Source organism: Strigops habroptila, chromosome 4 (genome assembly GCF_004027225.2).
Source record: "Strigops habroptila isolate Jane chromosome 4, bStrHab1.2.pri, whole genome shotgun sequence".
Lineage (NCBI taxonomy): Eukaryota > Metazoa > Chordata > Aves > Psittaciformes > Psittacidae > Strigops > Strigops habroptila.
The window spans coordinates 24,440,090-24,461,787 of record NC_046358.1 but is presented as its reverse complement, the minus strand read 5'-3'; the positions used below and the strand labels follow the sequence as shown (position 1 = coordinate 24,461,787).

The window sequence follows — 21,698 nt, the reverse complement described above, 5'->3', positions numbered from 1 at the left end:
TAATGTGCTGTCAATGTTGTCATTCCTTTTTTCAATGTTTAGTAATTCTTAAAGCATGTGTCTTTTCTGCATGTACATCAGCATGGTTCCTTTTACTAATCGTTTGTGTTCCTTATCTCGAATGTATCTCTAACACTGTATCATCAAGTGTAAAGTATATCTTTACACTGAGATGCAAAGAATGCGACTGGGTGTTGGAAAATACTTTAGATGCTGATGCTCAACTGTAAAGATCAATTAAAAAATAAAATTAATTTAAGTGGCATTTCTGCGTTAATTGTAATCTTTGATGTTTTCCCTTTCATTTGTAATATTTAAAAAAGTAATATTGTAACATTATTTTTCACCAAAAAAGTTTTGCTTTCAATCCTTTCAGTTTTGTAGTCCTTCATGACATTGTTTAGTTCTAATTCTGCTGCTCAAAATATTTAGAAAAAAAAGGAACTTTGAATATTAAAAAAAAATAAATTCTGCTTAGTGATTATGATTTAGGAAAAAATAAGTACTGCTTAATTTCTAAGTTTGAGATTGCATGTTGTTCTGTAATTGTAACACACCAAACTGTTAAGTGGGAAGGGATGGAGGAGCACTGGAGTTCTCCACTAATGGGTTTTTTGTGTAACATTAAACATTTCTGACCTTTTGTAGAGGAAGGATACGTAAAAATGTTTCTTCGTGGACGTCCTGTTACCATGTACATGCCCAAAGAGCAAGTGGAATCTTACAATTTGGAAGCAAAAGTAGAACTACCAGCCAAGAGGCTTAAGCTGGAATGGGTGTATCCTTTCTGTGCTAGAGGACTACTGGAAATCAGTAATTTCTTAATGATTTGTTTCAAATAACTATTCAAGCTGAAATGTAACAAAATTAAGATCATGGGGTTCATTTCATTAGTGAAGCAACATTCCGTTGAAAATACGTATTAATTTCTTGAGGCTGCAGTTCTGTACCTTTGTGAAGTAAAGGGTGGCAGCTTAAAGATTTTGCTTAAATGTTGCCTGAAGGTTAAGTCTGAAGCATGCCAATTAGCTACAGATTAAGCTAGTCATATTGCAAGGATGTAGTGAGCTGTGATTATTAATTATAGTATGCATAAAACAAGCTCAGGTTTTTTGCTGATTCTCAGCAGTAATTTATCATCTTAAACTGTGTTTTATAAAATATGCACCATTGTCCTTTAGAGGAAGCTATAATCAACTTCAGTACTTGAATAAGCCCTGAATTGAAGAGTGCTTTGCAACTGATAGGTGCTTAGCAATAAAATTCATAAGATATCATATATAAAATAATATTTGAATTTAGATTTTAAACTGTGTTTAAGCACCATAAACAATGAACAACCAGAATTTTCCACTGACTTCTATGAGTGCACATAATTACAGACTTGTAAGAAATGTGTTTCATTACATACAGAAATCTTCACATTTCACTTTTAAATGTAATAAGAAAATACATTCTTTATTGAAAAAAGAAATGACATTTCAGCTTTGTATAATCTTAGTAATAGATTATCCAAGATAAACTATGAACACAACATCTGAGTCTATTTATAATATCTGCTATCTTTAGAGAAATGAAGTCTTCATAAGGTTTTCTATTTTAAGAAAAAGACTTTCTTTTGGTCCCTAACAGTGCAAATAGGAAGTTGCTTTGTCTTCACAAAAAAGAAGACAGGCTGCATATAGTCTTTTTTGGAGTTGTATAAATAGAACTGCATGTGGTTTCAGAATGCACACAGAGTTTCCAAAAGTCCCATTGTATTCACAAGAGATTAATGACAGATTTAGTAACCATTCTTGTTATTTCTATTGCAGCTGAGCCTGTGGGTTCTACCCCACTCTGCTGGAACTGCATAGATAATGCATACAGAAATAACTGAAGATTAGTTAACCCCCCCCCCCCCCCAAAAATCCACAAAATTCATAAAACAGCTGAGATTAGAATGATAAATACTGCATGCAGCACTTTACCATCTAATTGTTGTACAGGCTCGCTCCATATATAACAACAGAATTGAATGATGTCTTTTTATACTTACAAGGGGCACCTTGTTTAGGGGACCTAAGGATGATACAGGAGAAGGTGTCATGATGCTTGCTGAAACAGCAAAAAACCAACCAAGAAACAAAACAGATTGTCATTAGCAGTGTGTAGGTGGAAGCTGAAGTTAATATTTCAGACTATTATAAGAAGTGATAATTAGAGTAGGTCATAATTTCAGTCTCATTAGTTTCTCACTTAAGCTTACTTAAATAACTGAATATTTGCCAGATGGAGTACTATTATTAGTTTAAATGTTCATATGTCCTTTCTGGTGTGTATCTGTATACCCAGCAGAATCCTATATATAAAGGTTGTCTGTGAATAAAGAAGGTATGAATTAATAAAATGATCTAACTAACCCTAAATGGTTACTGAGGAGGATACATATTTTTCCAAACATACCATGCAAACTTTCAGATTTTAATTTATTTGCAGTTATACCCAATCATGATATCCATACTTAAAACTTATGCCCAATGTAAAGGTGTATAAAAGGTATATGGAAGGTATGGATATATGAAAGATGTAAAAAAAAAAAAACCAAAACCCAACAAACAAACAAAGAAAACCCCAAACAAAAACCCCAAGCAACCAACAACAAAATAAAGCAAATCACCACAAAAAAAAACCAAAAAAATGAGAGAGAAAAAAAATCATGTCCAATTTACTGACTACGATGGTAAGAAGAAAAGCTGGGGAGAGAAGCATGAAATAATTTACAGGAGGAAGATGAAGACTGCAGAAAACCTACCAATATTGCAGACATTCATTCCAGTTAAATTGGGGAAGCTAAGCTGTTTGATTGGATGGTAACTGAAGTGGAGTTGGATAAAACATATTTGTAGTAGACAAATCAGCCTGGCTGTGGGATTACAGCCAGAAATGCTTTATAATGTAAAAATGGGGATAGAAAAACAAGATGTTGAAGGTGAGATGGACAAATGGAAAGGGCAAAGCAGACTGTGATGAGAAACAGAAGGATGAAAATCTAAAGTGTATAGATTTCAGGGCATACCTGAACCATAAAAGGGTTTTACGGTCATGTTAGCAGGTATCTAGGTAAGCCAAAAAAGGTTCAGGGCACATCAGATATAATCAGACATGAAGAAACAGAAATGCTGAGTGATGAAGCATGAGGGCTGGAGCAGAGGTGGTAAAATCTGAGTGAGAAATCAGCACTGGGAACATCAGGGTGGGAGCAGTAGTCTGCACAGATCCATTTGGCCAGTAGGAGGTTTGAAACAAAAGCTGCAGGCCAAATGAAAATAAAAGGTCAAGATAACATTCTCTGAAGTCCGAACTCAACAAATTGAAGTTGAAGCCACTGAATCAGAGTGTGGGAAATGGTGAGGAGAAGGAGAGATCAGCCCCAGGAGTTTGCATCTGAGAAAAAAGGCTGATAGAAAGAAACTGACTGTTTGACAACAGCAATCATGCGAAGGGTTGAATGCACCATTGTTCCCCTCAGGAAGAATTGTAAAGAAAGGAGATTTTCCCTAAAGAATGTAATCTTTCCCATTTAATAGCTATTTTTATGCAGTGAGATTTGTTCCTTATGAATGTCTGTATAATGTTTTTACTTCACTTTTTTAAAAAGTTCAATTTCTTACACTAACTCCAACTGCTTGTTCATTATAAACTTGATTATATATTATTGAATTATAGGTATTTTATGTTGGCTTCAGTTGGTAATGGTATCTGGCCTTACAGAGAAAAATAAATTTAACAAATAAAGTGTTGTCCAGCAATCTAGAGTAGTAACTCTAACCTTTACAGACAGATTCAAAATTGATAGTGAATGCTTTGTAGTTTGAAGATGTTGCTGTTTCCATGTCTTCAAATTTTAATATCTCAAACTTGAGGGAACTTTGGCTGAAGTATTTCAATTTGTGAGTCCATAAGCTGTATTTTTGAATGCACATCTTAATGGTTGGTATGCAGCACAACTTCTACTGCATTTACTGGAAAAAAACAGCAAGCTGTCACTTCTAAATTTAAATAAGATAACTATTGACTTTGCTTCTTGGATAACATTAACATGAGAATTTTAGCTTGACTGAGTTATTATTGACCACAGAGAATAATGCGCAAGTGTCTTCTTAATATCATATAATTGGGGTTTCAGTACTTCTCCATATATTTATCACAGCAAGTTTCTCCATACTGGCTGAATTAGAATGCAGTCCTGTTTTGCCAGAATTCTGCTAATGCTGTTTCTCTCTGTTCCTGTAAAATAGGAAAGCCAAAATAGTTTTAATCCCTGATGACTCTTCAGAAGAATAAAACTACATAATTTGGCTGAATTAACATTCAGTCTAAATGAAATTATTTCTGGATTAATTCCAGTTATTTCATTGGATTAATTTTAGATTAATGTTGATATGACTAACATCAGAATCTGGGCTGCTGCATTTTAAGTACTACAAAAATAAATTGGAAGGGGTGATGTAACCCTTTCACGGTTTTGTATCCATCTGGCTGGTGATGCCCAGAATAATGAAATCAATCAACCTGCACACAGGATAATGCAAGTAATCCTAATGTAATGCAGGGAGATGTACTGAATGACTTATTAGCGTTTCCATCAAGTCTAAATTTTGATTTTAATTAGTCAAGCAGTGTAAATAGTAAATACACTTGGGACAAAATTAATATTGCCTTAGTCTGGCATTTAGCAAATTCCAGAGGATAGTGAAAGGGGATAGTATGTCTACAAATTCCTGTCTTGTTTACCATGTATTTTCTGTAGGAAAAGTAGGTTTTCAGTAACTCATTAGGTCTCTATTCTAGTAAGGGAGGGAGTTGTGAAGGCTGGCAAGTGATAAAGCTGTGCTCAAGCCAAGAGCTGCAGACTTCAGGAAGTAGAGGGGCGGAGAATCCATTTTTGTTTTCATTATTTTTAACATTCTTCATTGGTAGATAATGTTATTGCAGCTTGACCAACATGCTAGCTATGGATATAGGGGTCGGGACTGTCGCAGTAATCTTTATCTTCTTCCAACGGGCGAAACTGTATACTTCATCGCATCTGTAGTTGTGTTATACAATGTTGAGGAGCAACTGCAGAGACATTACACTGGTCATAATGATGATGTGAAGTGGTAAGTCACCTAATAATCATTCTTTTTTCTTAACAAAACAGTATTGAGGGTAGATCTACTCATTTTCATTACTGTGCTTTTAGGATGATTTAACATTAACTTCTTCAAACTTTTCTCCTTCCCTTTTTTAAGTGGGATTGAATTAATCATCTTCACCTGGGTCTGGATTCCAGATAGAGGTCCTTTAGGATCAGTCTAAACAATGAAACAGTTTTAATCTCATCTGCAGTCTTCCTTGTAGTCTTCAGGCATATCCGCATCATGGCAGATACCTTGTAAACTAGTCCTGAGCAGCCTGGTTTGTCTGCTGCCATGCAGACATGCCAGCTTCAGCTTCAAAGTGATTTAGCTGTGTCGAAGCTTAGAGGATACTAGATATCAGGAAATACCAGTATCATTAAATTGAAATCTAAATAAACATATGGTTTATCTTGACAGTATCAGTGCTGAAAAAGAGTACCCAGATTATACGATAGGTTTAATGTATGAAATGACTTTGACATCCCTTCTTCAGATTAAGCATTATGAAACACCTGTTGTCCCTCAAAGCCAAATATAGACCTGATAATCTTGTGAGCATGTTTCATAAAATTGAATTATTTGTATATTCTGGTTGTTTTACAAGGAGATTTTAAACTTGGACCTGTTCCATCTCATTTCTTTCAAATTTTCTGATTCCTTAGATTATTTCAAAGCTTTCAGATTTATTGGAAAGAGGATACCTTTCTGCATTATAAAGCTGAATGTATTATTGCCACAGTTCATTTTGCAGGGCACTTGGCCTCTAGAACTGTATGCAAAGCAGCTGTAGTGAAAAAATAATTGAGAGGATTTAGGGCAAAAATAGACTGTACTCCAGGCTTTAATACAAATTTTAGGTTGCTTTTTCTAGGAGACATAAGTTAACATTGATCACAGTTTTAAAATATCAGTTTAATTTTAGAATCCAAATTCCTAATTTCTGTATCCTGTTCTTGCTTACTGAAGGACTTTTTTTACCTGAAAAGTATTAAGGGAATTTGGTATCTCCCTATAAAAGTCACTGAGTGTATCTGATCAATACAGTCTGAAGAACAGTGTTTGAGTGGATACATCTGTTTGCTCTGGAACATTGTCACTAGACAGCTGTCATGGTTTAGGCATTGAGTGTACTGACCAGATCTCTGCAACCTCTGATTAGAGATGACTGAAATTAGATAACTAGCTCAAATTATAAACTCCTGGTAAAATAAACTCCAGTCATTTAAATCTTGGTGAGATGAATCCCAACATGAGTGAGACTGGGGCTTGTTTGATACATCTTTTCAGGTATTAGGACTGAAATTACTGTCTTGTTCCTAAGGGAAGAAGAGTTTTCTGAATAAAAGAGCATTAAAATTACTTTGTCAGTTCTGGGTCCATATTTTTAAAATGCTTACATGTCTTCTATGTGCTTTATATAACTAAAGTAGGGCTATTTATTATAAGCTTATATAAAAAATTGATGAAAGAGATAATAAATGGCGTTAAGTTTGGCCTCTCTCCTTTTTTAGCCTGGCGGTCCATCCTGATAGGATCACTATAGCAACAGGTCAAGTTGCAGGGACATCCAAGGACGGAAAAGTGAGTGATTCTTTTGCTGACATATAGTTGTTTCTATTTCATAAGAATATGTTATTGAGAAGATACATGCTATATTTTTTTCATGTTGTGGTTAAATTGGTCTTACATTTTAGGACTGAACGCAAGGAAAAATTGATTTGAGAGTGCCTATTGCACACTATCAGTTACCCAGTTCCATTATCAAGATTGGTCAGTGGTTTCTGGTTCCATTACTTACACAGACTGAAGGTAAACTTGGAGATGGTCTCCAAAAGAGACATAAAAGGGTGAGGCTACAAAAGAGACTTGAGAGATCAGATAGATATGGGGAAAAGGAAGGAGAGGAGCAGAGATTAAACTGTACAGTATACAACTTCATTTCTTACCACAGCTACCAAAACCAAAAGATAAATAAGGATGGCTTTGGGTTGTTTGCTGGAAAAAAAATGAAATTCTTGCCACCATCTAGGCAAGAATATTTTTCTCTCTGTTATTACCTGTATTATTGTAAAGCTTAGCTGTAGGCTAGGAATTTATTTGAACAGAGTAATATGAAAATTGCTCCAAAGAGCTAAGACAAGCGAGAAAGAATTGGGTGCAAGCAGAGGCAGGAAATGGATGAGGAAAGCAGAGTATGCAGCTGATGTCACAGCCAAACTATTGTGATTTTTTTGGTAGATGTCAAAGAAGAATTTTAGGATAAAAACTACTTTAAATGAGAAAAACAAAATCTCAGTTGTGCAATATAAGGTTTATGCAAAGATAATTTAGTAGACTAACATAAACTGTTTAATTTTATTGTGTGTAGGAGAAGTCACTGATATTTATTTTTTTTAACTTCATAAATATAATTACCATTTTATTTGTGAAATAAAATCTACAGGCTTGATATTTATGCTTGAGGAGAATGTGGTAAATAGGGAAGTTTTTATAAAAGCCATTTATATAACGGAGGTACTGGAGTGGCCTTGAATTTTTTTTTTTTCCATATGTTTATTTACGTTAAAGAGCAATTTCACTACTTATGAGCAAGAAAGACTGATGGCTGTTGTGTTTTGTTTTGTTTTTTCCTGACATTGTAATAAAACAATTCCATTTTATTTGAAAGGGTAGGGAAAAAAGGGGAAATAAAACACGGCCCTTGTTTTTCTGCAAAGGTTGATGACACTGTGTTAAATTCCTGTTTTTAAAATAAAACTTTTATCAGCAAGTCCTTCCTGGGGTTCCCTCTAGTGGACTTGAGAAGCATTTCTGCCTCCACGAGTTTGAGCTGGTGTGAGGCTCTGTGGTGTACAAGTCAAAGATAGAGGGGAGGAGGAACCATGTAGCTTTCATAAGGAGTTGATCTTGGGCCATTATGTATAACTTACTTGAATTTTATGTACAAACAGCAGTCTCGTTCTGATTACAGTTGTAGAGAAGCATCTGAAGATACAGTTCCTTTTCACAGCCATTTTTAGGACATGGAAATTAATTACGTTTTAGAAATTCTTAAGCTTCTTTTTACATTTCCTCTTTGACATTGACTAGAGTTATTTTGGTTGCTACAGTTTAAACTGATGATCCTGGACCTACAAGTAAATCTCATGATGCAAGTTCATCAACAATTTTCACTTAATGAAGAATGTCTCAATGCCCATTAACTTCAGTGAACTAACTGAGATCGCTGAGACCTGACATGCTGTATGCTCTGGATAGTCAGTCCAAGATACTGGTCCTAGGCACAGTAATCAGTAAATCAATTATAGTGTATCTGTGCTTACATGAGTGAATCCAGAGGACTTATGATAATTTTTGTATCTTAAATTGTGATGAAATGGGTTTTTTTGGATGCATTACTATTTTTTAAAATCTTGATGGGGTTTTTTGCCATTATTTCAGCTGTTTCTTTCTGTCTGTTTTATAGCAATTGCCACCACATGTGCGTGTCTGGGATTCTGTAACTCTGAATACATTGCATGTCATCGGAATGGGGTTTTTTGACCGAGCTGTCACTTGCATTGCTTTTTCTAAATCTGTAAGTAAAGTAAATGAATAGTCATATAAAGAATCCTTGCTGAAAAGGTCTTTGAAGTCTTTCAAATTTAGCTTCCTTGATCAAAACAAACTCTTTTCTCTTAGCTTCATCTTTAGAGGAGGAGAGCTTGCAACCCAATTGTTTCCAAGAGTTTATAATGCTATTAAAGTTAGCGATATCTCAGCAGTCTCAGAGATCGGCGTTGTGCTTTTCGTAATATGCAGTTAATTTTTTCAAGGACACAGAGTTGCAAAAAGACTTGTGTTCTTGAAATTTCAGTATCCTTACTATTTACTCTATCTGCATCTTTTAATCCCCTCACTGTGCCTAAAAATGACTGATGAAAGACCTATAGAATGGCATGTACCACTGATTTTGGATTTTAAAAATGGGAGCTCCCATAGGAGAAGTAAAATCTTTTGCTTGAAAGCAGCAAAGGCATATGGACAAAGGATTGTAAAGGATTAGAATCTTGGTTTTGGCCTCTTGGCGCCATCCTTTGAACTCTAGTCTATCAGGGAGGTAAAAAAAGATGGCATAGGCAGCATTCAAGTCTCATATGAGAACATGAGTCTGTAACCTCAATCTGCAAGTCTAGAAGCCCTCCACGTAGAACAGAATCCATAAGCAGTGTATGTGGTGATGTCCAATTGTCTCGGCAGCACTTTTAAAAAGGAGAGGGCTAAATGGTGTATTCCCTAGGCAAAATGTACTTCAGTAAAAGTTTCCACAATTAATTGAAGTCTACTGATGACAATATTATATAGAAAGTAGAAAAGAAAGGAGTGAACTAGGGGAGTTGGTTAAGAATACAAAGGTTTAAGCCAACACAGTTCAAGATCACCTCTGAAGGATAAATAAAAAGTAGTAGCAAGGAAATACTGTATAAATATCTCCCTGGAGAAACAAATAGTTACTTAATGGAGGATTCCTCCTGGTAGATGCCAGAAGAAAATGTTTAATATATTTTCTTTCTGCTGTGACTTCACAGTTGTAGCTCAGCCAGTCTTGAGCATCATTTCCCATCCTGTAGCAGTGCTGCTTATCTCATTCTAGACAGCCCTCTATTCAGGTACTTAGTGCTGTCTCTGTCCCACCTCTTGAGTTGCCTTGGCACAGTTATTTTTGTAGCTGTGTCTGAAATGTGTATTAGGGGCCTCATTCATCAGGAAAACGATCAAGCATCCTCATACAGAAACAAAATGAAGCAGACTTTGCTTTGGTCTTCTTTTCTCCTAACATTTATCTGTTCCCCACACAGGCTCACTCTATGATAGCCCAGACTTTTGTGGTGCCCTAGCTCAAGAGGCAGCAGCAAGTGGCTGTGCTGTAGATAGCAGAGGAAGAACTGTTTGCTGCCAAAGGAGTGCTTGTGTAACCACAGCCTCAACTGTTCCAGCAAGCTCATCTGCAGTCAAAACTAATGTAGCTGATGCCAGGAGGCTACAAAAATCATATTTGAATGGGTTGGAAAGTAGTTAGACATTACTTGATGGTTTATTCCACTGTAGACACGCAGCTAGGAGTGAACACCAAAAGAAATTGGGAAAAATGGTCCAAAAAGTACCTTCCAGATACCTACTGTTTGGAAAAAAAAAAATCTGATGATTGTACAGCAGTTCCCATCACTAGTGAGACTGATGTCAGTCATTCTCCCTCAGTTCAGGTAGAAATCACAGTTGGAGTTCCTCATCCAACCTTTGGATTCACAGATCTGAAAAATGGGTGCAACTTGAAAATGTCTAGGAAATATGGTGCATGAAGAAAGATTAAAGTAATTAGGGTCATTAAGATTAGAAAGACTGATAATAGACATAACTATAAAAAAGATACCTGTCAGGAATAAGTTGTTTTCTAATTTTTTGCCATGTTCCCTGACTTCGATCAATTATTCCTATATGAAGAGTAATGATTTTCCCTGTGTCCATTCCAGATCTGAGAAGAAATAATTGGATTATAGAAGCATAGAATCATAGAATAGTTAGGGTTGGAAAGGACCTTAAGATCGTCTAGTTCCAACCCCCCTGCCATGGGCAGGGACACCTCGCACTAAACCATGTTGCCCAAGGCTCTGTCCAACCTGGCCTTGAACACCGCCAGGGATGGAACATTCACAACTTCCTTGGGCAACCCATTCCAGTGCCTCACCACCCTCACTGTAAAGATCTTCTTCCTTATATCTAATCTAAACTTCCCCTGTTTAAGTTTGAACCCGTTACCCCTTGTCGTACCACTACAGTCCCTAAGGAAGAGTCCCTCTCCAGCATCCTTATAGGCCCCCTCCAGATACTGGAAGGCTGCTAGGAGGTCTCCACGCAGCCTTCTCTTCTCCAGACTGAACAGCCCCAATTTTCTCAGCCTGTCTTCGTAAGGGAGGTGCTCCAGCCCTCTTATCATCCTCGTGGCCCTCCTCTGGACTTGCTCCAACAGCTCTGTGTCCTTTTTATGTTGAGGTCACCAGAACTGTACGCAATACTCCAAGTGAGGTCTCACGAGAGCAGAGTAGAGGGGCAGGATCACCTCCTTTGACCTGCTGGTCACGCTTCTTTTGATGCAGCCCAGGATACGGTTGGCTTTCTGGGCTGCAAGCGCACACTGAAGCCGGCTCATGTTAAGCTTCTCATCAACCAACACCCCCAAGTCCTTTTCTGCAGGTCTGCTCTGAATCTCTTCTCTGCCCAACCTGTAGCAGTGCCTGGGATTGCCCCGACCCAGGTGTAGGACCTTGCACTTGTCTTGGTTAAACTTCATAAGGTTGGCATCGGCCCACCTCACAAGCGTGTCCAGGTCCCTCTGGATGGCATCCCTTCCCTCCAGCCTATCAACCGAACCACACAGCTTGGTGTCGTTGGCAAACTTGCTGAGGGCGCACTCAATCCCACTGCCCATGTCACCGACAAAGACGTTGAACAGGACCGGTCCCAGCACCGACCCCTGAGGGACACCACTCATTACTGTTTTCCAACTGGACATCAAGCCGTTTACCACAACTCTTTGCATATGGCCATCCAGCCAGTTCTTTATCCACCGGGTGGTCCATCTATCAAATTGATGTCTCTCCAATTTAGAGACAAGGATGTCGTGTGGGACAGTGTTGAACGCTTTGCACAAGTCCAGGTAGATGACGTCAACTGCTCTGCCCCTGTCCATCAGTTCCGTAGCCAAAATTAATTAATTTTGGCTATAGATTAAATTGCAAAGAAAGAAACTCAATATAATTATCAGAAAAAGCTTTCTAAATAGAATAATGCTGTGTCATTTGCCTTTGGAATTTCTATCACTGGATGTCTCAAAAGAGATACCTACCTCATTCCTGACAAAGACTGTCTGCAGTTTGCAAGAGTTCCTCTTCTAGATACCTTTTTAGCCCTATTTTTGAATGACCTTATAAATTATTATATTTCATGGAAATCTATGGGATAACTTACAAGTATAACAGTTGAAGTGAAAATAAGTATAAATATTTTCACCTACACCAAAGTATTATTTTTAATGTGTATTTCTTTGTTTCTCATGTTGGTTGGGCTATGCATTAATATTTTCCATGTTTTTCCTCAGAATGGAGGAAGTAGCCTGTGCTCTGTGGATGATTCAAATGACCATGTACTCTCTGTGTGGGACTGGCAGAAAGAAGAAAAGCTGGCAGATGTCAAGGTGTTGCAATAAGATATTTAGTACTACTTGCTTGTATGTAGATCTGGATTTCTTGTCTAAAATGTTTCTATCTTTAACTTCCTGTGCCTTTTTAAAACTTCCACCTTATAAAAGGCAAAGAACATGAAAGAAGGGAATATTTTCTCTCTGAGATTATCCCAATAGTTTGGGTTGGTTTTTTTTTTAATTTTGCTATTGTTGTCATTTTAGAATTGATTCATAAAGTCTAGGCAGCAATGATAAGAGCATGTGCATAAATGAAATATCTTAAACTAATCTTTAAATCTGTTAAACTGAACTTTTCATTATCTGAGATGGTTTTGAAGGATAACTTGTGATTCTAACTTATAAAACCCTAAAATCTTCTGACTTCAAAGTATTCTATCAAATTATACAGTGTTAATGAATTAATAGCTCAGAATTTGTATTGTACCAAGAGTATCACTTTATATAGAGAACCATTTAATACTGTTTTTCTGTGAGTTTTAAATTTTGATACAATGTTTTTCTTTTTCCTTCCAAGTGCTCTAATGAGGCTGTATTTGCTGCAGATTTTCACCCTACTGATACAAATATAATAGTTACTTGTGGAAAGTCACACCTTTATTTTTGGACACTAGAAGGGAATTCCCTTATTAAGAAGCAAGGATTATTTGAGGTAAAATATTTCCTTAATTTTATGTTAATAGTAATGGTGTAGTCATGCAGAAGTAAGGGCTAATAACAACTGATCATTATTAACCCTGAAATTTTGCAGAAGCTCAGGTTGTATTCATGGTATGGCACAGAGAACTTTTCCACAGGTAAAACTTCCACAATGAAGTTTTGAAATACAATTACCATTTTGTTCCTTGCATTCTTTTTCCTATACTCTTTATGGCAGGTCGCCCCCGTCCATCCTGTCCTGTCCTATTCTCCCCTACATAAAATAAAATTACCTCAGATTTTCTTTTTTTTTTTTTTATTTTTTTATTTTATTTTTTTATTTTGTCAAAGGAAAGACTTGCAAAACCATATAAGTTTTGGGAATATGAATATTCTGTATGAATATTCTTACCTTTTCCTCTGTTCTGCTCAGATACGTACACATATGTAATTCAAATAAAGGTTGAGCTGCCCACTATTTGGTAAAGGTAACTAATTTCAAGGTCCTGAGTTGGTTTTGTTCTTAAATATAGATGAAGCTCTACAGCAGTTGCATGCACAAGTAAAGATGTGTGTAGTGACTGCAGATAACTCGAATAGGTCTTAGTTAATTGCTTGTGAAGTCGTGGCTCGCAAGAATAGTCGAAGGAACTATTTTGCAATGTCAATTAATACACTCTGTGTGAAATCAGGAGGAGATGCTGAGATAATGTATTTAAATTTTGTTATATTTTATTTTAATTTTTATTCATTTTTAACTCTGAAGCTACTTGGGCAGATTTCTGCCTCTGTTATGGCTCTGTTATTCTCGATAGTTGTTGCTATTGGAGAAGTGTGGTGGCCCTAGCTGAGAACAGTTCTTAGTTTGAGGGAGAGAGAGGCTACACACAGTGGTTGCCAACAAACATTGTAAGTAATATCTTTAGAAGCTACTAGCTAGTGAATTTTCTTTCCTCACTCTGCATTGCACTGTTTTGTTGCCGTCAGTATCTTAAATGCAGGGTCTTGAAGCAATGTTTCCATTACTGAGCCTTAAGATTCTTTCATAAGATGATTTCTTAATTTTTATCTACAGCCAAACTCTCTAATAATATTCTTCTCCTAGAAACTTTGGAGTTAAAAATTACAGTAATAAAGCTTGTTTGCATCTTTGGCCATTTCTAAATACTTAAAGCCTTTAGGGTTATGCATGATTTGGGGGATTTGGTTCATCCCAGAGCATTACTGATCTTGTGTTCAAAGTTGTCAGGCCTTCTCACTTGCTCTTTCTGGAACTTGTAATTAAAGGTTGCAGGACTGGGCCACCAACCTCAGCTGATGCATCTTTTGCCCTTGCAAGGATAACTGTTTAGGCTATAGAAATGTGTTTAACTTCTGTGTAGATATTTAAGTAATAATAGAGCTGTATAAGACTAAACTAAGTTACTCAAATGCATACTGTTAAAATAAATGGGTTGTGTGTTGCTGTGAGTGTATATTTTTCATAACCGTGCAGAAACAAGAGAAGCCAAAGTTTGTCCTGTGTGTGACCTTTTCTGAAAATGGTGATACTATTACAGGAGACTCAAGTGGAAACATTTTGGTTTGGGGGAAAGGTAAGACAAGATTGAAGTTATTAGTGAAATTTTAATACAATACTGTGAATTTTTACATGAGTGCAGCCTCATTTTCAGAAGAATAAGTTTTGTTTATCTTGAGTTCTTTCCCAAGACTAATTTGGCAGATTATGTCTGGATTCTCCTATATAAGCACCTAAAGAACTGACAAACACTATCTGGATTCTCTTCTATAAGCACCTAAAGAACTGACAAACACCTGCTAGAGAACAAAATCCTGTAGAATGTGTTCCCTATGGTCAAATGTTTAATCGTAGAGCGATGGCAGCATGTATGGCTTTTACTGATATAAGAAATGCAGGAAGAGTTCTTTTCCTTAATCGATGTGATAGCGAGAAGCACTGTTAACGTAAATGATGATCTCCAGTCTCCTATACTGTCACTCCAGAGTTTGCAAAAATTATGCCTATTGACATACACTTTAAAAAAGGACAATGAATAGCTGTATTTGTTCTCCTATGAAGTCAAGCTAAAATATATGCAGATCTAATTGAATTCCTCAGCTTTATTTCAAAAGAACAGATGGATAGGACAAACTTCCTAAAAAGTGTTTTCTAGTAAGAGAAGACTTTTTTTTTAGGTAGCAGAAGGCAGTGCCTGCTGGAAGGCAAACAGCAGCAACATCCTAAACGTTTACTTAATGAATAAGATGCCATGCACAGGAATAAGGAGAATCCCCTAAAGCAGGCCTTATTAGTAAAGAGAGAAGGGATATGAGTGACAGCTGCTTATTTACTCAGTGCCTTCTCCCATGATACTCAAAGGATGTAAGAACCAGGAAGCAACATGGTGAATCAGTTACACAGTTGAGCCTTACTGGGCTGGTTTTGTAGATTTTTTCCGTCCAAGACCTATCAGCCAATTATCTCCTTGTGCTTTTGACCAACACACTACTGTTGAGGAAAGGGGTGGATGTAGTGTTCGTAACTCAGCTCCTCTCTTAATTCCCTTTTCTTTTTCCTATCATAGTTTAACACAAGACACTTGAACACTTTTCCTTCCAAACAGAGTGTAGAAATTGCATAGCCCCATCTCCCTGTTCTCGGTTGTTATTTCAGACTGCCAGCAGCCAAGGGAGATAGTGGCAGCTGCTGGCATGGCAGGGTCAGTGCACTGCTCTGGGGCCAGTTTGCCTTCATGCTGGTAGACTAATTTCTGCCTTGACTGCAAGCAGCCTCTTCTGCTCTTCCTCTCAACATCTCACCTCTGCTGGTTCTTTCGAGTTGAGCAAATGTTGTTCTTGGTTTTGTATCTTAGTACAGCGTACTTTCTATGTCTTCAATACTTTTGACTCAGATTTCTATATTGAAGTTGGGGCTGCTTCCACCAGGTCAGAGTACCCTTAGCAAAAACTTGTAACTGACACATTATATCCACAGATGTGGATAGAAACAAGTGGGATTTATAAAGGAAAAAGGAGTTGTTTCTTCCTAACTTGCATCAGCTCCTCACTTGTGCTAAACATAGTAAGCCAAGCTTTGATGCAAGGTGCATATTTCAGTAACAGAATCATCAGTAACCATTTCCTTATACTTTGTAATAGTAATGTTTCATCAGAGATGTTTAATCTAATGTAGCTGGTTTTGAAAGTGTTTTGAGTCTAAGAACATACCTGAAAAAGCTGTGTTCATCAGTAAAGAAATCCAGGCTCTTTCAGAGAGTGATTCAGCACTTTCTGCCAGATGTACAAAGACCTTTAGCTTAGTTGGGTTTTGGTGCAAGCTTGGCGTTTGAAGGCCGTGGAATATCCTAGGAAGATAACAAGTGACTGGGTTGTGGTTTCTTTGTTGATAAGGTGCATAGTGCTACTGCAGTAGCAGATGTCTAACGATTTAGCTTAAACACCCACAAAAAGGTTTAAATGAACTTGTTTTACTTTGTGTTTGAACTACACTGAGTGTGTATGCTTTTAAATTTTGAGACTGGCGGAATGTGCTCTTAAGATGTACTAGTTCAGTCTCTTCTGTGGGTCTGCACATTTTGGTGCAACACTCCATGCCCACCATTATTATTGTTTAAATACAATCCTTGTCAGGTAGTAAAGAAACAGGGTGGGGTGGGGGAGGAAGGGAAAAATGAGCTATTAAGCTGAGTATTTCAGTAGCAATGTCTTTTTTCCTTCTATCCAGGTACCAACAGAATAAGCCACGCAGTTCAAGGGGCACATGAGGGTGGAATATTTGCGCTGTGTATGCTGCGAGATGGCACGTTAGTATCAGGAGGTGGAAAAGACAGAAAGCTGATATCTTGGAATGGAAATTACCAAAAACTTCATAAAACTGAGGTGATATCATCTATATTGAAATTATTCCATTGCTCAAAATGAAATTTTAGCTGTCTTCTGAAGAGAGCTTTTTAAATAATTTTTTTTTTTCTTATGGGTGTGTGTTCTGTGGGAAAGCAAATCAATGGGAAAGTGCAATATCATTTGAGTCATAAGGTGATTCCTGTGATAGCCTATTCATTAACATAGTGTTTCCTTTTTAAGATCTGTGGTAATTGGAAAACAAATCTTGTATTCATACTTTTTCATATTATTTCTTCCTTTCTCTGCAATTAATAAGGTGAGATAATTTTTCACTTCAGGGTATTACAACAGCAAAATGTTTTTGTCTTTTCTAAAATGATGTGAGGATTTTTTTGAGGTTTTAGTAGTTACATTTTTTTCAATAATTTCTTGGTTAGTGTTGGGTTTTATTTAAAAAGAAATTCCAAAAATGAATTCAGTTGTTATATCGAAACTTAAAATACTAAAGCAGAATTTGTTTGGGCAGAACTATACGGCTGTTTACATACTGAATGTAAGAGAACAATCAGCATAAAACTCTGAGGAAGGGTTTCAACTCTATGGTATTGAATGTTGCAAATATATGTGCAGCTGGAAGGGCATGTCTGTTTTGGTAATTCAGTTTTTAACACAGCACAAAGTATGTGCTTGTTGTGCTGTTTCTAACCATGGCATCCTTCTTTTTCTCTTACTCGTTCATACATTCATACAGTGGTATTCCTTATTTTAAGTTCAAGGGAAGATGTAAAATTTTATATTGGAGATTGGCACTGGCTCTTTCAGAACATAGGCTGCAATTAAAGAAACATTCCTTGCAGGAAAGTACTAGTGATACAAAGCCTGACATTATCTCTGAGTAGAAATGTTTAGTCTGATATCACAGCTGCAATTAAAACAGGATCGAGTTAACACAGCATGAAGGAACTTTTTCTGTTTTTTTAAGTACTTGGTTTGTCTGTACAAACAGAGTGTTCTGTAGATAAGGTTGTCTTTTCTTGTAGTGTTATAAAGATCGTTATTGAGCTGGTGCAAGTTGTTACAAACTTTTGAAAGTCAGACATATATGTTCATCCATTAATTTGTTTTCTTCTCTGTGCAGCATTTATTAAAATGCATTTGCTAGGCCATATATCTTTAAAAATAGGAACACTTGACAAATTGTCTGACTTATCTGTTTGTCTGTTATGAGCACAGATTCCAGAGCAGTTTGGTCCAGTAAGAACTGTAGCAGAGGGAAAAGGGGACGTTGTATTAATAGGAACCACCAGAAACTTCGTCCTGCAGGGCACACTATCAGGAGATTTTTTCCCAATTACCCAGGTAAGCTGTTGCCTTACAAAAACCTTTCAAAGTGAATAATAGCAGTAAACTGCTTAAAGTTAAGTTTCATAGACATGCATCTATTTGATTCATTATTTCAGTACTTTTGGCAATAAATAATATTATAAATATACATCTATCTAAGCCAAGATATTTTTCTAATGCTTTAATATATAGTTATTTATAAGTATAAATATACAGTAACTATGTATATTTTATAACTATGTATATTTTTATATATTTTTATAATTATATAGAACTATATATATTTTATAGCTATAAAATATACAGTAATTTTAATCCTGTTTAAACATGTTTAGTTTTGATGGTGCCGTCCTTCTTGTCAAGAACTATTTCTGCTTGTTTAGGGTCACACTGATGAGCTTTGGGGACTTGCAGTCCATTCCTCCAAACCTCAGTTCTTCACTTGTGGACATGACAAACACATTACTCTCTGGGATGCAACCACTCATCATCCTATCTGGAACAAGATTATAGAGGTATAAATTTATTAAACACAACTCTACTCTGATAGAACTTCTCAAGTAATTTAGTTTTTTCAAAAAATAATTGATTAAAAATATCTTCAAGTATTGAGGGGAAAAAAAATGAGAGTCATAAAATTTATCTTTCTGAAAATGGATGTAAAACTCTTAAAACCAAAAATTATAACCTTAAGTTATATGGATCCATGTGCTATATTATATAGAGGTGTGGTTTTGGGGCCTTAAAACTGGTGTTGATAAGACTTTCTGAATACAACACATCTGCAAGAAGTGTATGCTGCTGCACCAGGTTGAAGCAGTCTTAACAGAAGAGCATTTGCCAAACCATCTTTCATAGTATCCTAGTCCAGTGATATACACTTGTTAAAACATCCTTGCTTGGTGAATGTGGAAAATTGAATTTATCTGTCTAACCAAGGTCATATGTTCTAAGGTCCATGCTTTTGCTGAGTTCTAAATTAATTGGAGAGACCAAATCAACAGTTCTCCTGCCCCACAGATGGAGCCATGTTTCCGCAGTTCAGTGCCTTAGTTATAAAGACAGATTGGTCTGTAGCATAAGAACTTAATAGAAAGGAAAATAAAAGTAGTTCGTTCATTCTTAAAAAAAAAAGGAAATCAATCAAGGGCTTGGCCTAAGAATCAGGCAGATAATTGCATTTTCCTACTTCCTAATAATTTTAGGGTTTAAGATATGTTAATGTGATTTGGACTTAAAAATAAACTCTCTCCCCTTCATTCTTTAAGAATACTGTAGTTGGGCCTCAGGGAAATGGTCAAACCTTGAGATGCACCAAAATCTTAATGTGCTTGCAAATCTCTTGAACTGCTACCAGGATGTCAAATGCAAGATCGAATAGATACCAGCACACTTAGGTTACAAACTTCAATAATAAAACATATTATTAGAAATAGTGAGCAGTTACAAACCAAATTTTCCTGGACCTTTCTTGGTAAACTCTCTAAGAAAAGATAACCCCATGCCTTTTTTGTTTCGAAATACAGCAATAATAGTACACTATTGTACAGTAAGGAATATAAACACACTGGATTGTAGAAATTCTTCACATGCAATTCAGAGTGACTCAAACAAAGATACAACTGGAAACTTATATAGACCTTTCTGGTTTTCAGCATAGGGTTTTTTTTGTGGAGACTTAATTTGATTATTTAGAAACATGCTCAAAACCACTGTGGAACAGGAATAAATCAGATAAGCTGCTGTCTCAGAAATAAAGTTACTTAAGTAATCATCAACTCAAAAAAGGACATAATTTCCATTGTTTTATCCTTCATGTCCTCTGAAAAACAGAGCTGGAATTTAGCTGATTATGACTTACAGGGAGCTTCAATTAATACTTAGCTGTGGTTTTGCAAATATAAGGCACTCTCTAAGAAACTGTTGTTATTGAAACAATTAAGAAACTGCCTTATTTACCTTGATTCTTTTAAAAGGTTGATGGCAACAGCAGTAGGACTATTAAGCTAGACTTTTAGATATATTTCTTTTCCCCTCCAAGTATACACTGGTTCATTAAGACAAGATTTCTATTATCAGTCTTAACAATAATCTCCTTATTAACCACTTGAAATGTCTGAGACTGTTTCATAAATCAGCCACTGATTATCTAGAGTAAATAAATCATTTCATGTTAACCTATTTTTGTCATAGAGATCTATGTAAAATCTTTTTAATGTGGTTATGAGTACAAGTTACTGCTCAGATTACATTCACTGTTTGAATCTCCAGTTTATTCAAGAGAATATTTTAGCATTCACTATGAAATTATACTTTTAAAAAATTAACAAACTTTCCTTCCTGAACTACTGAAGTGGTTTAGAACAGGCATATAGAAATCCTGCATCTTGGCAATTCTCTGAAATTTCTTCAGTGTTAGTAATGACTTGAAATTAGTCACTTGTTTAAAATTAATGAGAATATCCCTTATACCTAGCCTCTAGGGCTAGCAATTATAAACTGGTAGAAATGCGAACAGATTTACTAAAAGGGCTACAATGTGATACTGTTTTAGAATATAGAAAATCAAGGAGGTAAGTGTTTCTGTGAGATATATTGCTGGATTTTTTTTAATTTTTTCTTTTTTACCTGCCAAAAATAACTTTAAAATGCATCAGAAAAAATAAGCTGTTTATTTTGGCACTTTCTGCAATAACCTGAAGAGTTCTGGAGCTCGTTCTTTGTAACTGAACAAGTATTAGAAAGAAAATGCTTACCTGTTTTCTAGGCATATGTTTGAATTGTAAGAAAAATACTGCAATTCTACCTCCATAATAATACTGCAATTCTGTCTCCATAATAATACACTATACAAAGTAAAATGTTTTAAAATCACATATCAAAATAAGAAACCCAGTTTATGTCCTTAATCTCCCACTAAGCTGCAACTGGCAAGTACTGAAAAAGGTGGTGGTGTGTGTAGAAGCTAGGCTTTACCCCTCCACACAAAGTGGTACATACCTTTGTTGAATAATGTACTTGCTTGTCCTTTGGACAGTAGGTGAACTGCAGCTTTGGTACTTAATTCTTAGTTCAGCTCTAATTTAATAAGTTATTTTTATCTCTTACTTGTTTGTGATTTGTTGAGAAGCTGCCTTTGCCAATGTTATTGTTATGAAATCACTTGCCGAGTTATTTTTAGGTAGTGAAGAAAGGAAAACAATGGCCTTGTATGGAGGGGGAGGGGAATCTATTGGGTAATAGTTCAATCAGTTAAAAATGCTTTTTTCTCTTAAGATTGTATTTAAGAGGAAAAAAAAGACTAACAAACAAACAACAACAACAAAAACAAAGCACCAAATCCCAAAACAAACAAGACAGACTTACTCTGCTCCTGAGACAGATAATTGAACTGTGTTTTTGTTATAACTTGGACTTGTAAAAAAGTGTTCTTCCTTCTGAAACATTTT

The 21,698-nt window shown here is 36.1% G+C and overlaps 1 protein-coding gene across 8 annotated transcripts in view; it reads left to right on the top strand.

Moving 5' to 3' along the window:
- Nucleotides 1-21,698, top strand: part of EML1 (EMAP like 1) — a 92,950-nt gene that overhangs the window by 60,846 nt on the left and 10,406 nt on the right. For all 8 annotated transcript variants that reach the window (XM_030481665.1, XM_030481664.1, XM_030481663.1 and 5 more), the window contains 10 exons: nt 649-778; nt 4,995-5,144; nt 6,677-6,746; nt 8,632-8,742; nt 12,301-12,396; nt 12,920-13,054; nt 14,537-14,636; nt 16,787-16,941; nt 18,139-18,264; nt 18,633-18,764. In XM_030481665.1, the coding sequence (XP_030337525.1) occupies nt 649-778; nt 4,995-5,144; nt 6,677-6,746; nt 8,632-8,742; nt 12,301-12,396; nt 12,920-13,054; nt 14,537-14,636; nt 16,787-16,941; nt 18,139-18,264; nt 18,633-18,764 (1,205 nt within the window). The remainder of the gene's footprint in view (nt 1-648; nt 779-4,994; nt 5,145-6,676; nt 6,747-8,631; nt 8,743-12,300; nt 12,397-12,919; nt 13,055-14,536; nt 14,637-16,786; nt 16,942-18,138; nt 18,265-18,632; nt 18,765-21,698) is intronic.